The sequence below is a fragment of the Zootoca vivipara genome, chromosome 9 (assembly GCF_963506605.1).
Source record: "Zootoca vivipara chromosome 9, rZooViv1.1, whole genome shotgun sequence".
Classification (NCBI taxonomy): Eukaryota; Metazoa; Chordata; class Lepidosauria; order Squamata; family Lacertidae; genus Zootoca; species Zootoca vivipara.
In genome coordinates this window covers 36,599,672-36,624,741 of record NC_083284.1, presented here as the reverse complement: position 1 = coordinate 36,624,741, position 25,070 = coordinate 36,599,672, and the positions used below count along the sequence as shown (strand labels likewise).

The 25,070-nt window shown below is 44.0% G+C and overlaps 1 protein-coding gene across 1 annotated transcript in view; it reads left to right on the top strand.

Moving 5' to 3' along the window:
• The first annotated feature begins 2,187 nt into the window (after positions 1-2,187).
• The window catches only part of FREM3 (FRAS1 related extracellular matrix 3), an 87,426-nt gene continuing 64,543 nt past the window's right edge, over positions 2,188-25,070 (top strand). The window contains exons 1-2 of the mRNA XM_035112018.2: positions 2,188-7,610; positions 9,399-9,488. Of these exons, the coding sequence (XP_034967909.2) occupies positions 2,390-7,610; positions 9,399-9,488 (5,311 nt within the window). The 5' untranslated portion in view covers positions 2,188-2,389. The remainder of the gene's footprint in view (positions 7,611-9,398; positions 9,489-25,070) is intronic.

Below are 25,070 nucleotides of genomic sequence, written 5' to 3'. Positions count from 1 at the left end.
GGCAGGAACAGGGACCAAACAACAGGAGCTCACCCTGTTGCGGGGATTCGAACCGCCAACCTTCTGATTGGCAAGCTCTAGGCTAAAATTAACTAGCTGTATCAGTGGTGCTATTTCAACCCTTTTCCCTTTGTCTAGCACCTTTTCTCTGTCCCGCTGCATACATTGCCCTATTACTTGAAGAATAGGGCACAGTTCAGGTTGCTTCCAAAACAAAAAACTAGCACATAGAATAAATTAGAAAAAGTGAGCAAACATAATTAAACTTAATGTCACTGGCAGCCCATGAGGACTAATTATTTAAGCCAATTTAGTATAATGTTTAGACCAAAAGCATTCAAAATCTGTTTTGTTTCAAATTAACGAAGCCACGTGAAACTATATAGATATAAGAACCAGAAGCAACAGTGCTTTGGAGAGAGCTCTTGCCATAAAATGTGCTATGCTTTGAAAGTTCATTTGAGAGAAGAAGTTTTTAAAATGCGGCATATGACAAAATGTATTAGACATAACTGGTGCTGTGCATGATAATCTGAAAATGAGACATAAAACAGATGCACGTTTTAAAATTGTCTAGGCCAATTGCCTAGAGAAATGCAAATGATCAGTGGAACAAGCACCACACACAAATACATTTAAAGTCTGAATCCTGCTTAGGTCTATTAGGAAGTCAAGCTTGGTGGTGTTCAATTGGACTCATTCTCAAGCCTCCACAGAATGGCAGGCTGGTCCTATGCATGTTTAGTCAGAAGAGAGTTCCTGTGTTCAATGGGAATTACTCCGATTCATCCAAGTCATAAGTTCGGATTGTAGGCATAGGCTTTTAGAATGTTTGCGTTTTATGAATTTGAAATGGCAATAATGGTTTAGGTTCCAATATGTTTATTCTTGGTGTTCCCACCCCAAATGTTATTTTTCCCACCCAGTGTTCATGAGCACAGACTTCAGGTCTGTGGATGTCACTAAAAGTTGCATGTAAGAGGGAACGATTAATGAAGCTCCACCCCCACACCTGGCATGTGTACTTGTTCAATGTTTGGGGGCGTAAGCAGCAGCCTCTCCATTTAGAGCTAAATGCAGTGAAGGAAAAGTGGTGAGCTGAAAAGCAGCAAGCTGTTGCAAATGAGTCCAACAAAATCGCAAAGCCAAGGGTACAAAGGGAGAGCAAAATCTCAGGGTTGCCGCCTGCCTGTTTGTGAATTTCTACCAAATACAAAGTCTTGAGGCTATTGCTATGTTAAATGGAGCCCTGCTTTTGCCTTGAGTGTCGTTCAGGTTTCCAGCAATTTGGGAGCAACTAAAGAGAGTTATAGCTATCATTTTTCTATGATAGGTGAGAAAGTGTCATGCGCTATGATTCTGTGCATGTTTACTTGTAGATAAGCCCCAGAGTTCAGTAACACATGCTCCTATATCAGTGTGCACAGAACTGCAGTCCCAAAGAACATCAAGCTGGCACTCAAGAGAATAGCACACGTTATATACATGTATTTGATTTAAAATGGTTACAGCTGTGCAAATGTGAAGCTATCAAAAGTCCCAAGTTTTCTCTTTGGAGAAGGAAACTGGTTAATTTATCTGAGCAGAGCTATGAGGCTTCACTTGCAGTAAAATCCTATGCATGTTCTCTCGTAGGTAAGCCATGCTACGTCCAACCAGACTTCCCCCAAAGTAAGGGTTGCAGCCTTAATTCCTTTGTGGCTTTCTCAGAAGGCGCTTTACCTTTTTGGCTTAAAAAGGGCTCCCTTGTACTTTACTTTTATGAAGAATCTGGGTACACCCAGTGGCAGGAACCCAGCGAAAAACACTCTTCCTATCCTACCCGTAGAACCAACGCAACAGCGCGGGGGAGGGAGAGAAGGAGAAAGTTATGTCCCGGAGCCACTGATTTCTGCACACCGAGTTCCGTGCCCAGCGAGGAAAGCTCTTCTCCTCGTTGAAAGTCGCCAGCGGAGCCCTGAGCGCGTCCCTCCCGCGCAGGGAGCGAGCCTGGCAGCAACCGGAGCTGGAGAGGGGAAGAGTCCCTCTCCCTCTTTTCGGGGGCTGGCTTAGTTGGCGAGGGAAGTTTCTCTCGCCGCTTTCGGCTGCAGGGAAGCGAGCCCTTGGTTCCTGGGTGGGCCGCGGAGGGGGGCGAGGGTGTTCCTGGGCGGCGCGAGGAGCTGCCAGCTCCCACCCACCCCCCTTCGCCTTCCCTTTAGTACCTGCGGCGGGCAGAGGCCGAGCCCAGAGCGCCCCGCTCCCAGCAGCGCGAAGGAGCCGGGGGTCGTGCACCTTGCCTGCCTCTCACGCCACAGGCACAGCCCGCCGTCCCGCCCCGTCGCCGGGTCCCAAAGCCCGCCGAAACTCCGGCGCGAGGGGCCCCAGCAGCAGCCACCGCCGAGGAGGCGCAATGGCCGGAGCGACGAGGCAGCTCAGGGCGCTGATGCTGCTGTTGCTCTACAGCCTGGCGGCGCCGGGACACACACAGCAGCAGCCCGAGCCGGTCGAGCCGTCGCTTCTCCTGCTGGCGGCCGAGGCAGACCCGCGCGCGCTCGACGGCGCCTCCGCCGCCGCCTCCGCCATCCTGGTGGCCAACCGGGGTCTGCGCGTGCCGTTCGGGCGCTCCGTGTGGCTGGACCCGGCCCGGGACTTGGTCCTCCGCGTGCAGCCCGGCGACAAGTGCGTGCTGACGGTGCTGGAGAGCGGGCCTCCGCCGGCGCCTCACCGCCCCGGCGCGCTCTCCCCCAAGCGCTTCCCGTGCACCTTCGGCCCCGGCGAGGTGAGGTACACGCACTACGGCTCGCGCAGCCCCGGCCGCGACCGCCTCAGCCTGCAGCTGCGCTACGACTCGCCCAGCCGCACCCTCGTCGCGCCCTTCACGCTCGAGGCCGAGGTGCTCTCGCAGCAGCTGCGCCTGCTCAGCCGCAACCTGCCGCTCACCGTGGAGAAGCTGCGCGGCCTCAGCCCGCCGCTCGACGCCAAAGTGCTGGCCTTCGCCGAGCCCGGGGAACCCGCTCGCCGCTGCCGCCTCACCACGCTGCCTTTCCCCGCGGGCAGCGGCAGCCACCTGCCCGCCTACGGGCGCCTCGTGGACTCGCACGGCCGCCCCCTGCCGGCGGGCTACAGCAATGAGTGCGGCCGCTTCCTCGACGACGGGATCCGCTACGAGCACACGGCCACCACGCCGTCGCCCAACCGCGACTACATCCCCATGCGGGTGGAGCTGCTGCAGCAGGACGGCGGCGACGACGACTCCGTGGAGAGCCCCGGCGAAGTGGAGTATTTCCAGGTGGTGGTTCGCATCCGGGAAGGCTCCGAGAACACCCCGCCCAAGCCCAGTTTTGTGGCTTTGCTCATGATGGAGGTGGACCAGTTTGTGCTCACCGCCATCACCCCCGACATGTTGGCTGCTGAGGACTTGGAGAGCCCATCTGACCTCCTGCTCTTCAACCTCACCTCGCCCTGGCCCAGTGCAGGTGGGCTCGATAGGGGGGCGACCGACGATCCCCACTTGCGGGGTTACTTGATCAGCACCGATGACCCCAGCCGGCCACTCACTTCCTTCACCCAGCAAGAAGTGAGGGAGCTGAAGATCGCCTACCAGCCCCCCACAGTGGACTCTGACCAGGAGCGGCTCTTCCAGCTGGAGATGGAGGTGTTGGACCCTGAGGGTGCCTCCTCAGAGCCGTTTGCCTTCATGGTGGTGGTGAAGCCTATGAACACGTTGGCCCCAGTGGCTGTCTTTAACCGAGTTGCTGGGCCTCAGATGATGCTTTTTGAAGGCCAGTCAAGGCCACTTTCTGACAATCTTGAAATCAGTGATGAGGACAACCTGGATGAGGTGAAGGTATGGGTTACAAGAGGACTGAAACATGGTGAACTCAGGGTTTTGGGTGTACCACCTGGCCGCCAGTTTTTTACTGCAGCAGAGTTGGGGGCTGGTCAGGTGATCTACCAGCATGATGGCAATGAGCACAGCTACAGTGATAACATTGTATTCCGTATGGGGGATGGACGACACCAGGTGGAGTTTCTTTATCCAATCACTATTGCCCCAGATGATGACCAGCCACCCATCCTCAATGCTAACACTGGCTTAGTCCTAAGTGAGCATCAGGTGGTCCAGATCTCTCCCTTTGTCCTCAGTGCTACTGACATAGACTCTGAAGACTCAACCATTCGATTTGTGCTTAAGGAGATTGAAGGATCTCCAGATACACCTACCCGTCAACGTCTTGGTGAGCTTCTGCTGCGTCAGGCAGAGATTCCATTTTCTTATGAAAAGGAGGAGGATGTGGTGGGAGATCATAGTGGGACATCCTCCTGGCACTTTGTGGAGAGTGAAGGTGTGTATGAGAAGAAGGTGACTGAATGGCTGCAACAGGACATCTTGGATGGAAAGTTGTTCTACAGACACACAGGGCCTCATAACACCAACCTAGTAATGGACCAGTTTGCATTTTATCTCCAGGATGATAATGACCCCCCAAATCAATCTGATGAGCAGGTGTTCATCATCAAGGTTCAACCAGTAGACAACCTGCCCCCAGAATTGTATCCAGGAACCACCTTGCAGATGACTGTTCTTGAATATCAGGTGACCCATTTCCGAAAGCGCTACCTGCGATACACTGATTTGGACGCAGATGACAGGGAGCTGAGATACATTTTGCTCACACCACCAACTGACACTGATGAAAACCACCCCGTATTGGCTGGAGAGATTGTGTTGACTGACAACCCCCTAATGTCCATTACACATTTCACTCAAGCACAAATAAATCACCACAAGGTGGCATATAAGCCACCAGCCCAGGAACTTGGGATCACCCCAAGAGTGGTGCAGTTCACTTACAGTGTAGAAGACACGGCAGGTAATTCTGTGCCAGGCACCTTCACGCTATTCCTGCAGCCAGTGGACAACCAACCCCCTCAAATCACCAACGCTGGCTTCACTGTGTCTGAGGGGGGCAGCTTTCTTGTCACCAGCAGTCAGCTAGATGCCACTGATAAGGATACAGACACTGACAGGATTGTCTTCACCTTAACTGAGGCACCTCAGCATGGCCACCTGCGCTACCTGGACGAGGGGTTGATGGTACAGGGTGAATCATTTCTGTTAGATGACATTGCTAATGGTCGCATATCCTACCAGCATAGCGGTGATGAGCACACAAGTGATTCCTTCCAGTTGGAAGTGAGTGATGGGGTCCATCAAGTGCCAATCACTGTTAAGATTGCTGTTCAGCCCGTGGATGATGAGCGTCCCAGCATCACTCTCCCTGGTAGTAATGGGCTTTTGGGGGCCTTTATTGATGTGCTGGAAAATAGTGCCACTGAAATTACTACTTCTCTTATCCAGGGGACAGATGAGGACACTGATGAACTGGCCTTAACATTTATTGTAGAGGATCCCCCCAAACTAGGCGATATTTTAGTGGATGGGGTGCCCTCTAAGAGATTCACCCAGCAGGACCTCATAAGCGGGACAGTAGTCTATGCTCACACTGGTGGGGAGATTGGTATGAAAAAGCGGTCTGATGCTTTTAATCTTACTATTTCGGACCTCTCCAGTGAGTGGGTGGTGGGAGGCAGCACAGTGGAAGGAGTGCGTGTTAATGTGACTATTTTGCCAGTGGACAGCATTGCTCCTGAGGTTATGGTGGGGGAAGAACCATTCACTGTTTATGAGGGAGGGAAAAATGTTTTGAGCTTGCAGCTGCTGGATGTGGCAGATGTAGACACCCCTGGAGATGATATTCTGTGTACCATACTAATACAAACCACTTCTGGGTACCTGGAGAATATCTCTCCAGCCCTTGGGTCTGAAAAATCCAGGGCTGGGACTCCCATTAGTGCTTTTTCCATCAAGGATGTTCGTCTTGGGCACATCAACTATGTGCAGAGCATTCACAAAGGGGTAGAACCACTGGAGGACAGATTCACTTTCCATTGCTCTGATGGTATCAACTTCTCGCCACACCAGTTCTTTCCCATTGTCATTATCCCAACTAATGATGAGAAGCCTGAACTGTTTGTACGTGAGTTTGTGGTGCTGGAAGGGATGAGCTTGGTGATTGACACTCCCATTCTGAATGGTGCTGATGGTGATATCCCTCCAGATGAGTTGCGCTTCTTTATAACTGTTCCTCCTAAGCATGGGCAGATTGTTAACCAGCTAACCACTGGCACTGTGTCTGTACACAATTTCACCCTGGAAGAAATCCGGGAGGCATCCAGCATTGTGTACGAGCATGATGACTCAGAGACTAAAGAGGACACTTTCAAAATCCAACTGACTGATGGCCTACACACCGTGGAGCAGGAAGTGTTAATTATGGTCATTTTAGTGGATGATGAGACACCCAGGATGTCTATCAATGATGGGTTAGAAGTGGAGATTGGTGAGTCCAAAGTTATCACTAATCGGGACCTCAAGGCCACCGATATAGATTCAGAGGACAAGACTCTTACATATGTTATTCGCTTAGTACCCAGGCATGGCCTTCTGCAGCGCATGAACAAAGAAGGAGAGGTGTTAGGCAACATTACACTGGGTATGAATTTCACGCAGGATGACATAGACCAAGGTTGTATTCAGTATATTCACACTGGCCAACAAGGAGTCCGGGACTTAGTTAAGTTTGATGTCACTGATGGCATAAATCCTTTGATAGACAGATATTTCTACATTACCATCAGTAGTATTGATATGGTCTTCCCTGAGGTGATCAATAAAGGAGTGACTCTGAAAGAAGGTGGGAAAGTGACACTCACTACTGACCTCCTCAGCACAAGCGACATTAACAGCCCCGATGAGCATCTCCAATTCAGTATCACCCGGGCCCCAAGCAGAGGACATTTGGAGAACACTGACAGCCCTGGTGTTCCTGTCACTACCTTCACTCAGCTCCAGCTAGCTGGAAACAAGATTTATTACATCCACACTGCAGAGGATGAGGTGAAGATGGATAGCTTTGAGTTTGAAGTGACAGATGGCTATAATCCAGTCTTCCGCACTTTCAGAGTCTCCATTACCGATGTGGACAATAAGAAGCCAGTTCTAACTGTCCATGACCTGAACATTCAGGAAGGGGAGACCAAACTGATCACTCCATTTGAGCTTAATGTAGATGATCGGGACACACCTGACCACCTACTCCGTTTCATAATTACCCAAGTCCCTGTACATGGTCAGATTATTTACAACAATAGCTACCCTGTGACCAGCTTCACTAAACAAGACTTAAATGAGAACTTGATCAACTATAGACACGATGGCACAGAAACGACTCACGATAGCTTTTCTTTTACTGTTACTGATGGGACCCACTCAGACTTCTATGTTTTTCCTGACACCATCGTTGAAACACGTCACCCACAGACGATGAAGATCCAAATCAATTCCCTGGACAATGGGGTGCCACAGATAGTAATGAATAAGGGTGCCTCAACTCTGAGAAATATTCCAACTGGGCACCTTGGCTTCTTGATCACCAGCAAATCCCTGAAGGCAGAAGACAGAGACAGCTCACACAAATTGCTGAAATACAAAATCACAGATGGGCCAAAGCATGGACTTCTCATTCATACGGGCCTAGGAAATGGAAGTGTTAAAGCCTTTACTCAAGGTTAGTGCTAATTGACTTCCTCCTTATTTGTTTCTTTGGAGTGTTAATTTCATGTAAATAGTTGTAGCTTTTACGATTATTGTTTGCTTTAAGATCTTGCACGATTTACAGATTCTAGTCAACAAACCACTTGCATTATAGAAGGCACACAGATTTTAATCCATTCTGGGATAGATGGTGTTTGATTAGTGGCATATATAGGTGTGTTTGTAAAATGACAAGTATTTTGTTAAAGAGCAGAGCCACAGCATACATTTAAAGTACATTGAACGCACGTTTAAAGCACATGACCTTTTCTTAAGAATTGCAGCAACTAGTTTCCCTCTCACAGACCTAAAATTCCCAGTACTGTACCCATAAACTCCACTTCCCAGGATTCTTTGGAGACATTCATGTGCATTAAATGTGTGTTGAATATGCCTTAAACGTACGGTGTGGATCATTAGCTTCAGTCCTCAACCAGCAAGGGGTGGGGGGTAATAGGGTCTGTATTACTGACTTTGTGAAGTGCTTTGAGCAATTAGAATGCTAAATATTATTTGTGGCTTCTTCCCTCCCTGTAGCACTATGATAACACAAGTCTGGATGCCAACAAGTTGTGTAGTAGCTATATAGAAACTGTTTGCTATTTGTGGGTTAAACCACTGAGCCTAGGGCTTGCTGATCAGAAGGTCAGCTGTTCAAATCTCTGTGACGGGGTGAGCTCCCGTTGCTTGGTCCCAGCTCCTGCCAACCTAGCAGTTCGAAAGCACGTCAAAATGCAAGTAGATAAATAGGAACCGCTACAGCGGGAAGGTAAACGGCGTTTCCGTGTGCTGCTCTGGTTCGCCAGAAGTGGCTTTGTCATGCTGGCCACATGACCTGGAAGCTATACGCCGGCTCCCTTGGCCAATAATGCGAGATGAGCGTGCAACCCCAGAGTCGGTCACGACTGGACCTAATGGTCAGGGGTCCCTTTACCTTTACATACACTGGTATGGACACACAAAAATAACAGCATTCAAAGAGCCACCCAGGTAGCTCTGTGCTCAAAGAGCATAGGTTTCTTGAGCAGCAACCTTGTGGCATAGGATGGAACATTAAGAGGCTGTTTCTGTACATCAGCCTTCCCCAACCTGGTGCCCTTTGGATGCTTTGGACTACAACTCCCATCAGCATCAGCCAGCAAGGCTGTTGTGGATGGGACAAATGAGAGTTGTAGTGCTAAACATCCAGAGTACACTAGGGTCCTTTTGTGGTGGTTGCCTGGTGTTCAGAGGAAAGGAAATGCCATTGGGTCTGCCTTACACAGGCCTTTGGCTCCTGTGCAAGTGTTCAATCTGAAGATGCAATTTCAGTGGATGTGGGTCACAATCGTAAAATTCCAGGTAGGTTGCATTCAGGGAAGGTACTGAATCCTGGAATTGTAATCTAAACAGCTCTTTGAAAAACAGAATGGCTCAAGTCATGGACTTGAGTTTTAAGATCACTTTTAAAAAGTAACTTTTAAGTTTCTCTTCATGTTTCAGCCTTTAGCAAAAACAAAAATACCCATATTTCAGCACTTTTTGTTTTGTTTTTAAATTTGTGGTTGGTTTGATTTGAGAATTGTTGCTTGCATATATTTTTTGTGTTGTATTTTGCATTGAAGAGGAGGATATTATGTATCCAAAATAAAATATAAAGTCTGCAAATAACATTTGCAGTTTGCGGGCATATTCCTTTTAGAAGTTCAAACTACTGAGAAGTCTTTTGTGTCAGCACTGTAGCGATTCAGTTACTCACATGGCTTTTTTATTATCCTGTTAGCTGATATTGATGACATGAAGATCTGCTATGTCTTGAAGGAAGGTGACAATGCAACTAGTGACATGTTCTACTTCTCTGTTGAAGACAGTGGTAAGATAAATTTCTTGCTGAAGTATACTCTAAAATCAACATGGGAATATTGGAATCAGTTAAACTCATACACTTTCTACTGGTAATTTGATAACAGTTTTAGGTGCAGTTTTGCCAGAAAAAGGGGAGGGGGTCCAGTTAAGGTTTACTCAGAATAGACCCACTGATTTTAATTGCCTTGAGTTAGTCATGTGCATTAATTTTAATGGATCTACTCTGAGTATGATTAACATAGAATGCATACCATGTATTCTGTGTATTTTTATTAACCGAAAACAATGCATGTTTATTTATAAGCAAGTTCCCCTGTGAATAGTGGTGCTTCCTCCTAGGTAAGTGTGCGTGGGATTGCTGCCTAGAAGTTGCCATTAACTTTGGCTTGATACAGCAGGTTAGGGACCTAGAATAGGTGGCAGGATCCCCGTGTTTGCACTTCTACCTCTTCCCTTCACACAATGTTTTTGGGCTACAGCTCTCATCACCCCAACCATTGGCCATGCTGGCTTGGGTTGGTGGGAGTTTGAGTTGAACAACATCTGGAGTGTCAAAGGTTCACCTGCTGCAAATGATTCTCATAATGTGGGTTGTACAGTTGGTTAGGTGGGGGGTGGGGGTAAGGGACAACTGCAAATTATGTTGTGCATTTTATGTTCCTTTTGCAAGTACTTTCCCTATACTTTAAAACGTGGAGCACAGGCTACTTTCATGCGGCTGTTCAGCGATTTATGTGACAAATTAAAAATAATAATAACAATTTTTTTTAAATGGTGTGTATATCAGTTGTTCAAAACAGGGGCTGTTTAGGAACATTGGAAGCTGCCTTGCACCAAGAGCAAACATTTGGTCCATCTAGCACACAATTGTCTACTATACTGAACAGCACCATGTCCCCATTAATTCCACCCCTACATGAAAATGCCAGATACCTTTTGCATACAAAGCTTGTGCTCAGACACCCTGGCATCTTCAATTTTAAATATTTTCCAGGTGTATCTAACCTGTCCTAGTGACTGGAAAATTTTCATAACACTAGGCCTTCTGAAGATGCCCTTGGACAAGAATCCAAACATGTCTCCCTAATCATTTATTGGTTGGTATAACTGTTTTTGTGCGTGCCATAAACAAATGCCTGTTTCTTTGTGCCATAAATTTCTCTGCATTCTTTGTTCTGCCTATGCAGGGAAAGTGCTCTGAAGTCTAGGCTGTGCATATGGTGATTGCTAAATATTTATATAGTGCTCTCAAGGTATATGTTCTTAAAGAATAAATCAAACAGAAACCTGCTAAATGCATGCCTTTTAACACTAGAAAAGTAGAATTAAAAGGGGGAAGGGAGGGATTTAAAAACAGTGTGGAAAATATGGAACATGTTAGAGCATATACTTTAGTAGTACGTAACTCAAAGCTCACTGTCGGTTGGTACAGTAATGGAGCATGAAGGCAGTCTATGTGATTACTTTTGTGCCTTCATTTTGCTTCCAGACTTCCATAAAATTTATAAAAATTTATACAGATTGCATTCTAAAAAACAAATACTTCTGCTAGACACATATCTACAATTGCTGTCTATTTAAATGATAAAGAAAATAATAGACTATAATTACTACTCTTGCAAATCAGACGGTTCCTTTGATAATTTAGGCTGTAGTTGTGTGGAAACACTTCCCAGAGAGCATATTTGATGGGGACACTTCCACATAATAAATTCACAGGATTCTGTTGTTTCATAAGAAAATTGTAATAAGATTCCAAGTTTCAAAAATGTCTGTTATTCAGGCTAACTTTTATACTAGATCATGATAGTTTTGGAGCATACAGACAGCTGGCTTTATCACATTATCTAGTATTATATTCCTAAAGCTCAAAAGGAAACTAACAAGTTGTAATACACTTATGTTCCTTGTGCAAGTAGATTGACCTTCTTTATCTGTAGTTTTTCGGCTGTTTACATCCACAGGCAAAGGTGTTATTATTGTGTCACAATTTACAATGCGTCTGGATGGAGATTGCATTCCACCGGATGTTGTACAGAGACAGAACAAAATATGATACCTGCTCCATATACTTAAATATATGCTTTAGTTGTCAAGTTTCATGGCGGCATTCTGAACATATAGCTGAGGTGTAAAGAACTGAATAACCCTTAAGAAGAAGATAATTAAGTAAAATGTATTCTGTTTACTAATGAGTCTGAAAGTCAGCCCAGAGGTATTAATAGATATGTAATTTAAAATGATAGGTATATATGCAAAATGTTGTTAAATCAGATTATATTCTCAATTATACATATGTGAACCTAGTGAAAGTGCACCAGGGACATAGTTAAATTGTTTGGATCTAGCATTGATTAATGTCATATGACACAGTATTCCAGGGTCCCAAGTACCAGGTTTAAGTGGCTAACAGCTGGGATTGTCTGGAACGAAATCATGTGTTTTGCAGAAATCCCTTAATGAGTTTGAGGCCTGTGAATATAAGTGATAAGGTGATACTGAAGCGGGTAGAAGGTGATAATCTGTGGCACTGGTTTTGAAAGCTGGAGGAACGAATGTGACATGAGTGTGAACATATCAATGCTAGATGCAAGCATTCATGATCCTTTATGGGTGGCTAGTAGATGTTGTCTTTATGCACATTCTTTTCCTACTCCAGAGAATGTAACAAATAACTCCATATTTTAGCACTGCACAGGTGTATAATTCTGATGTGTGGTTAATGCAGGAACAGGAACATTGCAGAACAGAGAAGTTTGAGAAGTTTCATTCTGTGAAGCCCAAGATCCCAGGTAGACTAGAAGTAGCAGCTGTCAAGGATTTATTTTGGCCAGGTGCAATTAGCCTTGTGCTGATTTGATTAATCAGCAAAGCCCAGGTGCTGTTAATTAGGTTCTCCCCCACCTTATTATTCCTTTTTATACGTAAGTGTGTATTTGTCGTTCTGCTGATTTTAAATAATAAAAACTATTTTTTTAAAAAAATAGGTTCTTGGTGTCTAAGTTGTGATTGGGTTGGCTGGCCACCAGACTTTCACAGGTTGGCAAAAAGACCCTATTAGTTCAGCTATACCTCCCAACATAAGTATGTCATGCTCCTCCAAAAGGTTAGTTTTGAATCCAGTTGTGGGTTCCAAGAATGTCTTCTAATCCTGCTTCTTTTGTATGTAATGAGAATTTAGACATTAACTTTTCTAGGTTTTATATTCTCAGCTAAAAGTTTGTGTAATTGAGAAGCTTGTTTTATATAAACCTTTACTGTATATTTTTTACTGGTCTGGGCTGCCACTTCGGAGTTGCTTCATGCTAGATTCAGTTGCCTGTATCTGTCTTCTATCATAAATTGTTATCTCCTGGTCTGGGCTTCTTCCCCACTCATAGACAGCAGCCTATTAGTATTGGCTTGTGTAGCAGGTGTTATAATGGTGCAGATGTGGGATGAGTAAAGCAGAGATGCTTTAATCCAGTAATTTAAAATTTTATAATGAATAATATTTTTTGTGTTTATATAGTGCGTAAGAGTGTTAAAGATGTTTCAAATACATTTGCCTTGTTTGCGTGACTCAGTAAGCCAAACTATGACTTACTGTGTCTCTGCAAACATATGGACTTTCACAGAGGAGCTTGCAACCCCTTTGTTCCTCCTCAATCCATTTTTTGCTTCTGAGATAAGATAAGCATCTAAACCTGGGCATGTGGCGTTTGCTTTTCACTAACCACTAACTTCTTCATGTGGTTTGTAATTGTGTGAGTGAATGACCAGATGGATAGAACTACAATCTCAAGTAGGAGTGTACTAGTGACAATTCTGAACTCTGGAATTACGCCAGGTGAATTCTGGGCACTAAGAGTGTATGGTTATTAATATGCAGATGATTGCTCTTTGTGGCAAGTGTTGGAGTAGATGCACTCTTTTCAATCTTTATGCTGTTGTTTCTGTTGTTGTTTATTTTAGAAGGCAAACACCTGTAATTTAAGAATAGCACATTTGGTTTTCCTACCCTGCACACCATATTTCTCTTTATATCCTGACTAAATGCAGAAATGTTATTTGCTCATTCAGTTTGTTAATATAATGGGAGCTTTTGAAGTTGTGGGATACAAATCTATTAAAATAGACAAATGCCCATAAAATGGGAGTAGGAGGGGAAATCCTGTCCAAATTATATTACTTTGAGATATTGCTTCATTGAGATTTTCTTGTATTGGATTTCAAGGAATAAGAATCCTCTTGTTTGAGTAATAATTCTCTGAGCCATACCTCTGTTGGGTACATTTGCATCCTTGGCAGTCTTACAGCTTGTAGGATCTTCCTTTTTTGAATGAAGCCAATATAGTAAGCAATAGACAAAGCTGTGACAGTGCAGATGACCCTTCTCTGCGCTTTGTCTCTACCAGTGGAAAAATATTGAATCTGAGTCAATTGGAACAAATAGGACTGAAAGAAAAAACATATTCAGTCCTTCTGTAACTGCCTGCAACTGACAAACACAAGTATTTAGGCTGCAGTCCTATGCTCACTTGCCTCAGAGTAAGCCCTATTGAGACTTGCTTCTGAGTATGACATGTATTGGATTGCACTGTTACTTGGTTAACACAAGGAATGCAGATCTGAATTTAGCTAAGCTAATACTATTTATGATGCAAGAGAAGATGTTGTACGTACCCTTGCAACCAACTGTTGCGTGTTTTGTGAGTGGATAGATAGGCTCATGGGCTATAACTGTAGTATCTAATGTAATAAAAGAAATACATATCAAATTGATTTCCCTGGGAAGTTAGGCCACTTGGTGCACATGAATACTCCAAACCAAGGACTATAGCCTTAGCTATGGTTTCTTGTTGCCCAAGGTATGCAGTAATGCCACTATTAACAGTTGGATAATAGTATGCAGTTCTGGTTAGAATTATGTATATTCACATTTACAAACCCCAAAGCAGTGTCAAATAAAATATTAGCTAATATATCAATTATATCAACACAAGGGATGCACATCATATACAGAAAATTGTTTTTATGTATAATACTAGGTGCACAAAAAAATCAGCTGATCTCTATGCACATCCCATTTATAAGCTGTGCACAAACTTCTGAGGCACAGTCAATGTCACGAAGTTCAAAAGTATGTGCTACATGCAACTTTCTATTTTACTTAAGGTTCCCTCGACTAGGGTGGCAGAATATTCATTATACACTAAGATTGATTGAGAAAGCTGGTGATTAGCAAACACAGTTATCCAGTGGGAGTATCTTAAAATATTACAGTCTCTATTTATTGCAGTTTAAAATACTGCAGTCAGAGAAGCTGGACATTATGTCTAACTTGCTTCTGGGTTTTTTTCTGTTGATTTTTTAAATTGTTTATGGTGTATGCTTCTGATCTTCTTTCAGAGTGAAAGCAGGATATAAATAATATTCAATATATAAAGGTAAAGGTAAAGGGACCCCTGACCATTAGGTCCAGTCGTGACCGACTCTGGGGTTGCGCGCTCATCTCGCATTATTGGCCGAGGGAGCCGGCGTACAGCTTCCAGGTCATGTGGCCAGCATGACAAAGCCGCTTCTGGCAAACCAGAGCAGCACATGGAAACGCCGTTTACCTTCCCGCTGTAGCGGTTCCTATTTATCTACTTGCATTTTGACGTGCTTTCGAACTGCTAGGTTGGCAGGAGCTGGGACCAAGCAACGGGAGCTCACCCTGTCACAGGGATTCGAACCGCCGACCTTCTGATCAGCAAGCTCAGAATATATAGTCTGTTTTTAAAATTTGCTTTATGGTTATATTGATGTTTGGCAGCCTGAGCACTAGCATGAATTGGAAAGACTACTGAAATATAATAGTAAGGTGTTTTTTTCCGCTTGTGTACAGATTAGACTTGCTATTGCTGTATTACCTCTGTCAATTAACAGGATTTTGTAGAAACTAGGTTTTTATGCTGCTATTCAGCAAACATATTGTTGTTGTTTAGTCATTTAGTTGTGTCCGACTCTTTGTGACCCCATGGACCAGAGCACGCCAGGCACTCCTGTCTTCCACTGCCTCCCGCAGTTTGGTCAGACTCATGTTGGTAGCTTCGAGAACACTGTCCAACCATCTCATCCTCTGTCGTCCCCTTCTCCTTGTGCCCTCCATCTTTCCCAACATCAGGGTCTTTTCCAGGGAGTCTTCTCTTCTCATGAGGTGGCCAAAGTATTGGAGCCTCAGCTTCAGGATCTGTCCTTCCAGTGAGCCCTCAGGGCTGATTTCCTTCAGAATGGATAGGTTTGATCTTTTTGCAGTCCATGGGACTCTCAAGAGTCTCCTCTAACACCAGAATACATATCAGGGAAAGGAAAACCACCCGTGGTGATCTTCTCCTCTCAGAAAAGGGATCTATGCAGTTAAGCATTTTGATATATCTATCTGTTTTATTTGCTTTAAAAAGCTGTGAAGTGTGTTGAAATAAATGTAATTTAAACAATGAAAATAGTTTCCAATGTAGGATTAGACTGTAGAAACTCTGCCTTATAAGGGAAGAAATCCTGGAAGCTGGCACAACAGTATAAACAAGAAAAGTATAATCCCCCTTCATTATATACCTCTAGCCGTGTTTAAGAAATATAATACTTTGCAAGGAATACTAGTTAACAAGCATAATGCCTATGCCTGACTTTTCAAAATAATATCCATGCTCCCAGTTGTCAAGTAGAAGATTTTTCTTGCCACATAGAAAAGAGCCACTTTCACTGTTAAATGGAGGCTATTATGCCACTCCTTAAAAGGTAAAGGACCCCTAACCGTTAGGTCCAGTCGCGAACAACTCTGGGGTTGCGGCGCTTATCTCGCTTTACTGGCCGAGGAAGCTGATGTACAGCTTCTGGGTCATGTGGCCAGCATGACTAAGCCGCTTCTGGCGAACCAGAGCAGCGCAAGGAAACGCCGTTAGCCATTATGTTAGCCATGCCACTCCTTAGCCATGACCAAAGCCTGGGAATACATCACTCTGAGTTGTCTGCTGGGAGGAGGGATCACTCAGTGGGAGAAGACATGAGGGAATTGCACCCTTTCAGCACTCCCTGGAAATAAAAGGGCCAAAAAAAGTAGCCAAAAGCCTACTGTACCTTAGAATATGCTTGCTTTCCTATTCACACACCTGAGTGAATGGTCGACCTAGCTGGGATGGCTGTGACTGCTATTCATTGACAAAAATGAGATTTTAAAAATCTTGCTCAAAAACTACGCAACATACATTCACCCCAATTCACAAAAAAGCATGCCAAAAAGAGGAATTTTTAAAACATTAATTTCAGTTTTCAAAATGATAATGTTTTGATTACCAGCAAAAAAATAGTCAGAATCACGCCTGCAGCGATATTTATTTATTTATTCATTCATTTATTTATTTATTGAAGCTGCTGCAACATCATTGTAAACTGATGTAAACACTGGTGCAATTTGTCCTACAAAAAAAGGTTCTGATGTGAAGAATCCAGGAAAATATGTACAGTGCTGTAGCTTGTATAATAACTTCCGTGGGTAGTGTGTTCCACAAGGAAGCTGCCATGGAACGAACCTCTGGCACACGCAGAACCAGAAGACAGGCCCCCATACATAACAGCAATGAACGGGCAGGTATAAATTGAGTACAATGATGTCTCAGATATTGTTCAGAGTTGTTTAGGGCTTTATACACTTGGAACAACAACAGCAACAGCAACATTATTATTATTATTATTTGTACCCCGCCCATCCGGCTGAGTCTCCCCAGCCACTCTGGGTGGCTCCATATTTATTATTAAAACAACGCAGCATCAAATATTAAAAACTTCCCTAAACAGGGCAGCCTTCAGTTGTCTTTTAAAAGGAAAATAGCTGCTTATTGCCTTGACATCTGCTGGGAGGGCGTTCCACAGGGCGTTCCACTACCGAGAAGGCCCTCTGTCTGGTTCCCTGTAACCTCACTTTTCGCAATGAGGGAACCGCCAGAAGGCCCTCGGCGCTGGATCTCAGTGTCTGGGCTGAACGATGGGGGTGGAGACGCTCCTTCAGGTATACAGGACCGAGGCCGTTTAGGGCTTTAAAGGTCAGCACCAACACTTTGAATTATGCTCAGGAACGTACTGGGAGCCAGTGTAGATCTCTCAGGACCGGTGTTATGTGGTCCCGGCGGCCACTCCCAGTCACCAGTCTAGCTGCTGCATTCTGGATTAATTGCAGTTTCCGGGTCACCTTCAAAGGTAGCCCCATGTAGAGCGCATTGCAGTAGTCCAAGCAGGAGATAACCAGAGCATGCACCAGTCTGGCGAGACAGTCTGGGGGCAGGTAGGGTCTCAGCCTGCGTACCAGATGGAGCTGGTAGACAGCCGCCCTGGACACAGAATTAACCTGTGCCTCCATGGACAGCTGTGAGTCCAAAATGACTCCTAGGCTGCACACCTGGTCCTTCAGGGGCACAGTTACACCATTCAGGACCAGGGAGTCCTCCACACCCGCCTGCTCCCTGTCCCCCAGAAACAGTACTTCTGTCTTCTCGGGAGTCAACCTCAATATTTCAACCTCAATATTTATTATTTATTTCATAAAATTTATACACAACTTGATTGTGTTTTTAAAAAACTGCTCAAAGTGGTTTACAAAAGATGCATGTTTCAGTATATTCAGTAGGGCTTACTTCTGGGACTGTGGGTATTGGTGCCTTAGTTCGGATCTCTTACACAGGAAAAAAGAATGATATACTGACTTACTGATACAGTTAAATACATAAAAATCCTTAATGAAAATTACATTTAAATATACTGAACATAACATGCTAATGAGTACAGCTAATGCTTTAAAAAAAAAAGAATTGGCTGAACATTAGCTTTTCAATTAGTGCTATTTAAATATTGCAGTTAGAAAAGCACCCTCTCCCCCTTACAGTGTTTCCATTGTACGAGTGAATGGTGTTAAATCTTTGATTTCTTAGCTAGTTGGGAATCAGTCACTAAGCCCCTTTCTCAGAGTGCCTGAGATAATCAATAGACTGCAAGCAAGGCAAACAATCTTTTCTCCTTTCTGCATCTTCATCTTTCGTCCCTGATTGAGAGGGGCTTTGCTATGTAAGTTGTTAGCACTGAATATAATTTTGAAAATGTTCCTTAAGCAGATACTTGGTTGCAAGCAACCTTTGGTTGCAATTAGTTTCAGTTCTTTTGGAGATAAATGTGAAAATGTGTTTGGTTTGGTTTAGAGTGAGGAGTTTTCTGCCTTTTCCAATTATAGCAGTTTTAAAAAAAACACCTGGGTGAATACCAAAGTCACCATTTTAATATAGCAAATAGGCTGCAGTGGACTTGAAAAGTGCTCTCCCAGTACACATTTTCTTGCATACATCTAATTTAGTCTCTAATTTTTAAATGTGACAAATAATATGTATTTTTAGTCCTTCACATGCCTAAAGGTAAAGGGATCCCTGCCCGTTAGGTCCAGTTGTGAACAACTCTGGGGTTGTGGCGCTGATCTCGCTTTACTGGCCAAGGGAGCCGATGTACAGCTTCTGGGTCATGTGGGCAGCATGACTAAGCCGCTTCTGGCAAACCAGAGCAGCGCATAGAAATGCCGTTTACCTTCCCGCCGGAGCGGTACCTATTTATCTACTTGCACTTTGACGTGCTTTTGAACTGCTAGGTGGGCAGGAGCTGAGACTGAACAACGGGAGCTCATCCTGTTGCAGGGATTCGAACTGCCGACTTTCTGATCGGCAAGCCCTAGGTTCAGTGGTTTAGACCACAGCGCCACCTGCGTCACTCAGGCACATATTAACAAGACTTAATTGCATGTGTCAGTCTCATTGATTTCAATATGCTGTTGAGTTGGTGTGTGTCAGTAGGAATCTCAGCCTCAATTTATAGCAGTCTGCTTTCCTAATTGCTATCCTCAGTTTGGGGGTAAAACTTCTTCATGGTGTGTGCTTCTGTAATATATTAAATACAATCAGCACAGCTGAATTTAAGCTCAGTCTTTCTGGACATTAATATTCTCAGTCTTGTAAAGCTAAGCAACCTGAGAAAGTAGATGGGTGCTTGCCTTTGCTTCTGATGGCACTGTTTTGATTGCTTTCTAGACACAACCATTTGACGCCTGCCATTTAACTAGTAATGGTTCATACTACAATGTTTGCCTGTATGTGTCCATGACAAAGCAAATAAAAGATACATTTCTAGCAAATTGTTAACGTTTGGAAGCAAAGCTAAATACTTGACTGAAATGCTATTGCTGCTTCTCCCTAATTAACACGTTGCAGCTTGCTCAGAGGTTATTAGTGTTTTAAGCAATATGTCAAATCAATTTCTGTGCTTTCAGTAAAATTACAGTAAAGATTATGAGGACCTCAGAGTTTATAAGGAGACCACTACACTGATGACCATCCAGGAATAGATGAGAAACAGGGCTGATTCAAAGGAAGTTCATCATATGTAGGCAAGCTGAGAACTCTTCTTTTTGAAACGCAGCATCGAAACCAGGCATCCCCAAACTGTGGCCCTCCAGATGTTTTGGCCTATAATCCCATGATCCCTAGCTAGCAGGACCAGTGGTTGGGGAAGATGGAAATTGTAGTCCAAAACATCTGGAGGACCGCAGGTTTGACATGCCTGCTCTAAATGAATGAGTGAATTAATGAATAAGTATTAAAAGCTGACATTAAAAGCTGATGTTTCTAATGCAGCATGGACTTCATCACAGTTGCTGTAGCAACACATATACACACAGATTTGATTAGGGCGCCATATCTTTTGCCTCGTCTAATTATATAATAATTTTTGGTTCTTTCAGCTGAATACCAAGGAAACATACCCTCTTTTTTTAAAAAATTGTTGCATCAAGTCTTGCCCATGGTTTTTATAATATCCCACGGAGTTTAGAATGTAGACATCCAGGTTCAAAATATTTTTCCTGAACTGATACCTCTTTGAACTTAAACCAGCTTGAGGCAGAGGTGTCCAGATATAATTGCAGCTTGGGGTAGACAACCTTTCTAAGCCTGCAGGCAACATTCCCCTCTAGGCAAACGTTTGGGGGTTACAAGTCAGCGGTGGTTGTGGTTGGCGGCAAGAGGGCCAAGCGACAAACATGAAGTTTACGTTTGTACAGTGGGCTATGTTTTGCACACGCTCACACACCCTTCTCTATCCTCCATTCAAGCAAGCAGGAAGAATTATCAGAGTTTAAGAGCACATTCAGTTCAGGCAAAAGCACTCGGGGCGGGGGAGGAGGAAGGCATTCAGGCCTAGGGAGTTGGAGTGAGGTTGAGGCAGTGGTATGGCCTGGTATGATCCCAAGGGCCACATAGAGAGGTTTGTGGGGCACATTTGGCCCTGGGGCCTGAGGTTCCTCCCTTAGTGGTGGTGATCAGGGAGGTTTGCTTTCTAATACTCTGTGTTGGCTGTTTATTGTTGCATTTCTGGTACCTGCACCTGACCTGACTGGAAAAATTAGCTGTTTTCTTTACGGTCTTAGCTCTTTCAACTGATGGAGCTATTTGAATTAGGAGCTAGAGGACAGATGCTTTCTAAACCTGCTTTACAGGAATTTTTGGAATTTTGAGCATTCTAAGACAATAGCTGTGCACAAGTTGTTGCAATCTACAGGGCAGACTGTGTAAAATAAATCTTATTTCAAGACTTGGAGTAAACTTGGCACCTTCACAAAATGGAGATGCAAAGCTATGCTAAAATGAGTATTCAATTGCTTAATAAATCCATCAAATTTATAGTTTTATCTCACACTACCACACAGTCATAAAGTGAGCCTTGCCAGACTCAGTCTGCCCTCTTAAAATGGCATTAGTTGTGAGATGCTTGTATCACTTCTGTTTTGAGGAATGGGTTGACAACTTGAAATGTATAATTACATGAGAAAATTGTTAGTGACTAGGTAATATACTGTGTCTTAATCCTTCATGAATATTTTTAGGCACTGTGCAACTATTAAAGCAATAAGTAGAGAAATATTTTACATGTCATGTCTACGCAATTATACCTATCTTACATATCTATCTGTGATTATTTTAAAATACTTAAGTGACTAAACTTTATTAATGTGTAAGTAATCATGTTAAGCAATGTTGTACCAGCTCTTTTCTTTAAAATACAATTTTGGTTTTTGAAGTTAAGAAACTTGGAGTTACTAACCTTTGGGTAAATGATCTAAAAGATAAAATGAGAAGCAAAAATCCCCACAGTGCTCAGTGTTGGATAGAGGAGGCAGCCGGTCCAGTGGCGTCTCACTCTGCAGATTTGGCCAGCGTCTGTGTCAGTTTTGGGAGTTTATTGATATGGCTGGACTGGGGGTGGGCATGAGGGAGTGGAGACTGCTTCTTTCCAAATGTATTTAAATTGTGCTTCAGTCAGTCAGTTCTTGGTCTAAGGACCCATTTGTCTACTTGCACTGTCTGGGGCAACCAGTGCAAGTAGATAAATAGGGCACCGCTTCAGCGGGAAGGTAAATGGCATTTCCATGTGCTCTGGCTTCCGTCACGGTGTTCCGTTGCGCCAGAAGCTGGCCACATGACCTGGAAAGCTGTCTGTGGACAAATGCTGGCTACCTCGGCCTGAAAGCAAGATGAACACCACAACTCCATAGTCACCTTTGACTGGACTTAACCATCATGGGGTCCTTTACCTTTACCTACCTTTACCCACCCTGCCACCTTCAACTTGGAAAGCCCTCCTTGATCTAGCTGTGTTCATTGGATACTGCAAAATCTTGGGTTGGCTGCCAGTTAAAGGAACTGAAAAGTAATTTAACTGCACCCTTATATTGCCTAGGCATGGCATGATTTTTCACCTTCCTCGTAGCTGAGGTAGGGAGCTTGGTATTACTTCTGAGATGGATGTTAGCTTCCATTGTCACAGCTGGTGCTTTGGAATCAGGAGCTGCTCCTAAGGCAAAAGTAGGGTGTGCTCTTGGGTAGGGATGAGGGAGAAATTAAATTTCATTCACATTTTAAGCCAGATATATCAAATTTGCTGTTTCTGAAACAATATGAAAACCAGCACACAGCCATCCCTCGAAATTTTCACTTATCTGAAATTTGCTCCATAGTTCTCCGACTGAAAAATGTTTACAATAATACATATGTTAGGGGAAAGTGTGCATAAAAAATAATGCATTAGTGAAAATAGCATACATGAATGCATTATATTTGGGGTTGCATCCTAAATAATGAATAAGATATGCTTCTGACAGTTGTCCTCGTGCACTAAACGCTGTAGCACTATTGGCTTATTTTTAGTTTTTTTAGGGTAAATTTTGTATAAACTCACCCTGAATTCGAATCAATGAAAGATCTATATAGACAAGTCATGCTTGTAATCCAGGCTAGACTATGATTTTGTACGATGATTTAATTTTTCCAGAGGGATCGGTAGCTGTGTTCATCGGTTACAGCAGAGATGGGAACCCTAAAGCCCCCAAGGTTCTGTTATCCTCTAATTCCCATGAGCCCTGGCCATCATAGCTTGCAATCAGGAATGATGGAACTTGTAACATCTGGAGGCGAAGGTTGCCCCAGACCTGTGTTATGGCAATCACAATAAAGAGTCTTGCACTGCAAAAGGGTGGAATGATGGCCCTATTAGCATCAGCTAGTAATGTAAGAATGGCTGTGTGGAGTTTGTTCCTATAGAAAATTGTAGCAGGAAGTTTATTCGTTTCCGTAGCAGTTGAGTTAAAATGTAATGCAATAGCTAATCGGCGAAATCACTTCATTCACCCTTAATTTCCACTCTATATTCAAGAACTAGCAGGAAGGAAATACTAGATTACTTAATACATTTGGAAGATAGCTGAGAAAAAAACCAATTCTTAGTTTTCATGGATGTTTGCCATCCTAGTTAATCCCTATTAACTTTTTAAAAAGGTTCCTCTGTTTGGACCAAGCATTTACCCCCATACGTAACTCTAGCTTATATTTCTGTATTACGGTTATTACTGCACGCATGTATGCATGCTCATGAAAGTGCTGCAGTTTTGTTTAATGTCTTGCTGACTTACACCTGAGTGGTAGCAGGGAGGGTGAACGGAAAGACTGTTTAAACAAGGATTTATAGCTACCTTTACATAGGCAATATAACAATGGGCCAAACAGCAGAGACCAGCGGAACACTAGCACGGGAAGAAGGGGGAGAAGCGGAGGAACGGATCCGTTCCTTCCTCCCCTTTCCCCCCCCCCCCGCTGCCTGTCCGATTCCCCGCTGTGTGACAGGCGGGGCGGGGGGGGGAAGCAGGTGAGGCGGCGGCAGGGAGAAGCGCTTCTCTCTCCCCTTGCCGCGCGCAGCCGGCATGGGACGCGGCTTCGGAGACCTTCTCTGAAGCCCTGTCCCATGCCGCCGCCAGTTCCCCAGAGCCCATGGAAACACATTGATTAAGTTTCAATGCATTCCTATGGGAAACCGGGACTCGCTAGACGAATTTTACGTAGGATGAATTGAGTCCTGGAACGAATTAAATTCATCTAGCGAGGCACCACTGTATTTGTTTTCCACATATTATCCCCAAGGATCAGTGTTCTTCCATCACACCAGCCCCAGCCCATGTTTAGCAACTATTGTAGTTAAAAACATGTGGAAGCCTCTGGCTATATCACTGTCAGTGACAAATCCTTGGGTGGATAGACCATAGGTCTCAAAATTTGTATAGAGTCAGAGAATTGTAGAGTTGGAAAGGACCCTGAGGATCATGTAGTTTAGCCCCCTGCAATGCAGGAATATGCAGCTGTCCCATATGGAGATAGAACCTGCAAACCTGGCATTAACAGCACCATGCTCTAATCAGCTGAGCTCTCATGTGCTTAGTGGTGTCCTCTTCCAATGCTAAGCACAGTGACCATGAAATACAGTGCCCCTCGCTTCACTTTTAATTGCCTTTCAAGCCATGGAAGATGACAGTCTGAAGTGCAGAGCCTTTTGTATCCTGCATTTTAGACACCTGCAACATCAGGGTACAAAAATGTGTGGGGAGCCTCTGCAAATACAATGCTTCAGCATATCACACCTGAAGAAGGAATTCCTTGTACCTACTCTGAACCTTCACAGGGGCTGGGGCTGGTGTGATGAAAGAACACTGATCCTTGGGGATAATATGTGGAACACAAATATACCAAATGTCTTCCATAATAAATTTTGGGGCATGAAATGCTTAAGAAAAGTAGATGGTGCAGGTGAGGGGAAATGCTGGCGTGAAGCATGGTGGGAGTGCTTTAATATATTTTCTTTTTCTGCCCCTCCTCCCCTCCCCTTGGGTATTATTATTGAACTTTTATCCTCAGATTATTATAACATTTTTACTGCTGAAGTTATTTTTTCCTTTTTGTTGTTTCCCTTACTGTTTCATTTATTGCTATACTGTATGTTGTTATTAATCACCTTGAGCTTCTTTCGGAAGCAAAGGTAGGGTACCAACATTCAATGAAACAAAGGCGCTTTCAGCAGTTAGCAAAACACACACACACATATATATGAATGAATACAGTGTATTATTTGTCATCTGTAATACTGTAAACCTGTAAGCACAGTTGCAAATTTAATCTTACATGTCGATCATATAAGAATGGCAAAATGATGAACTAAG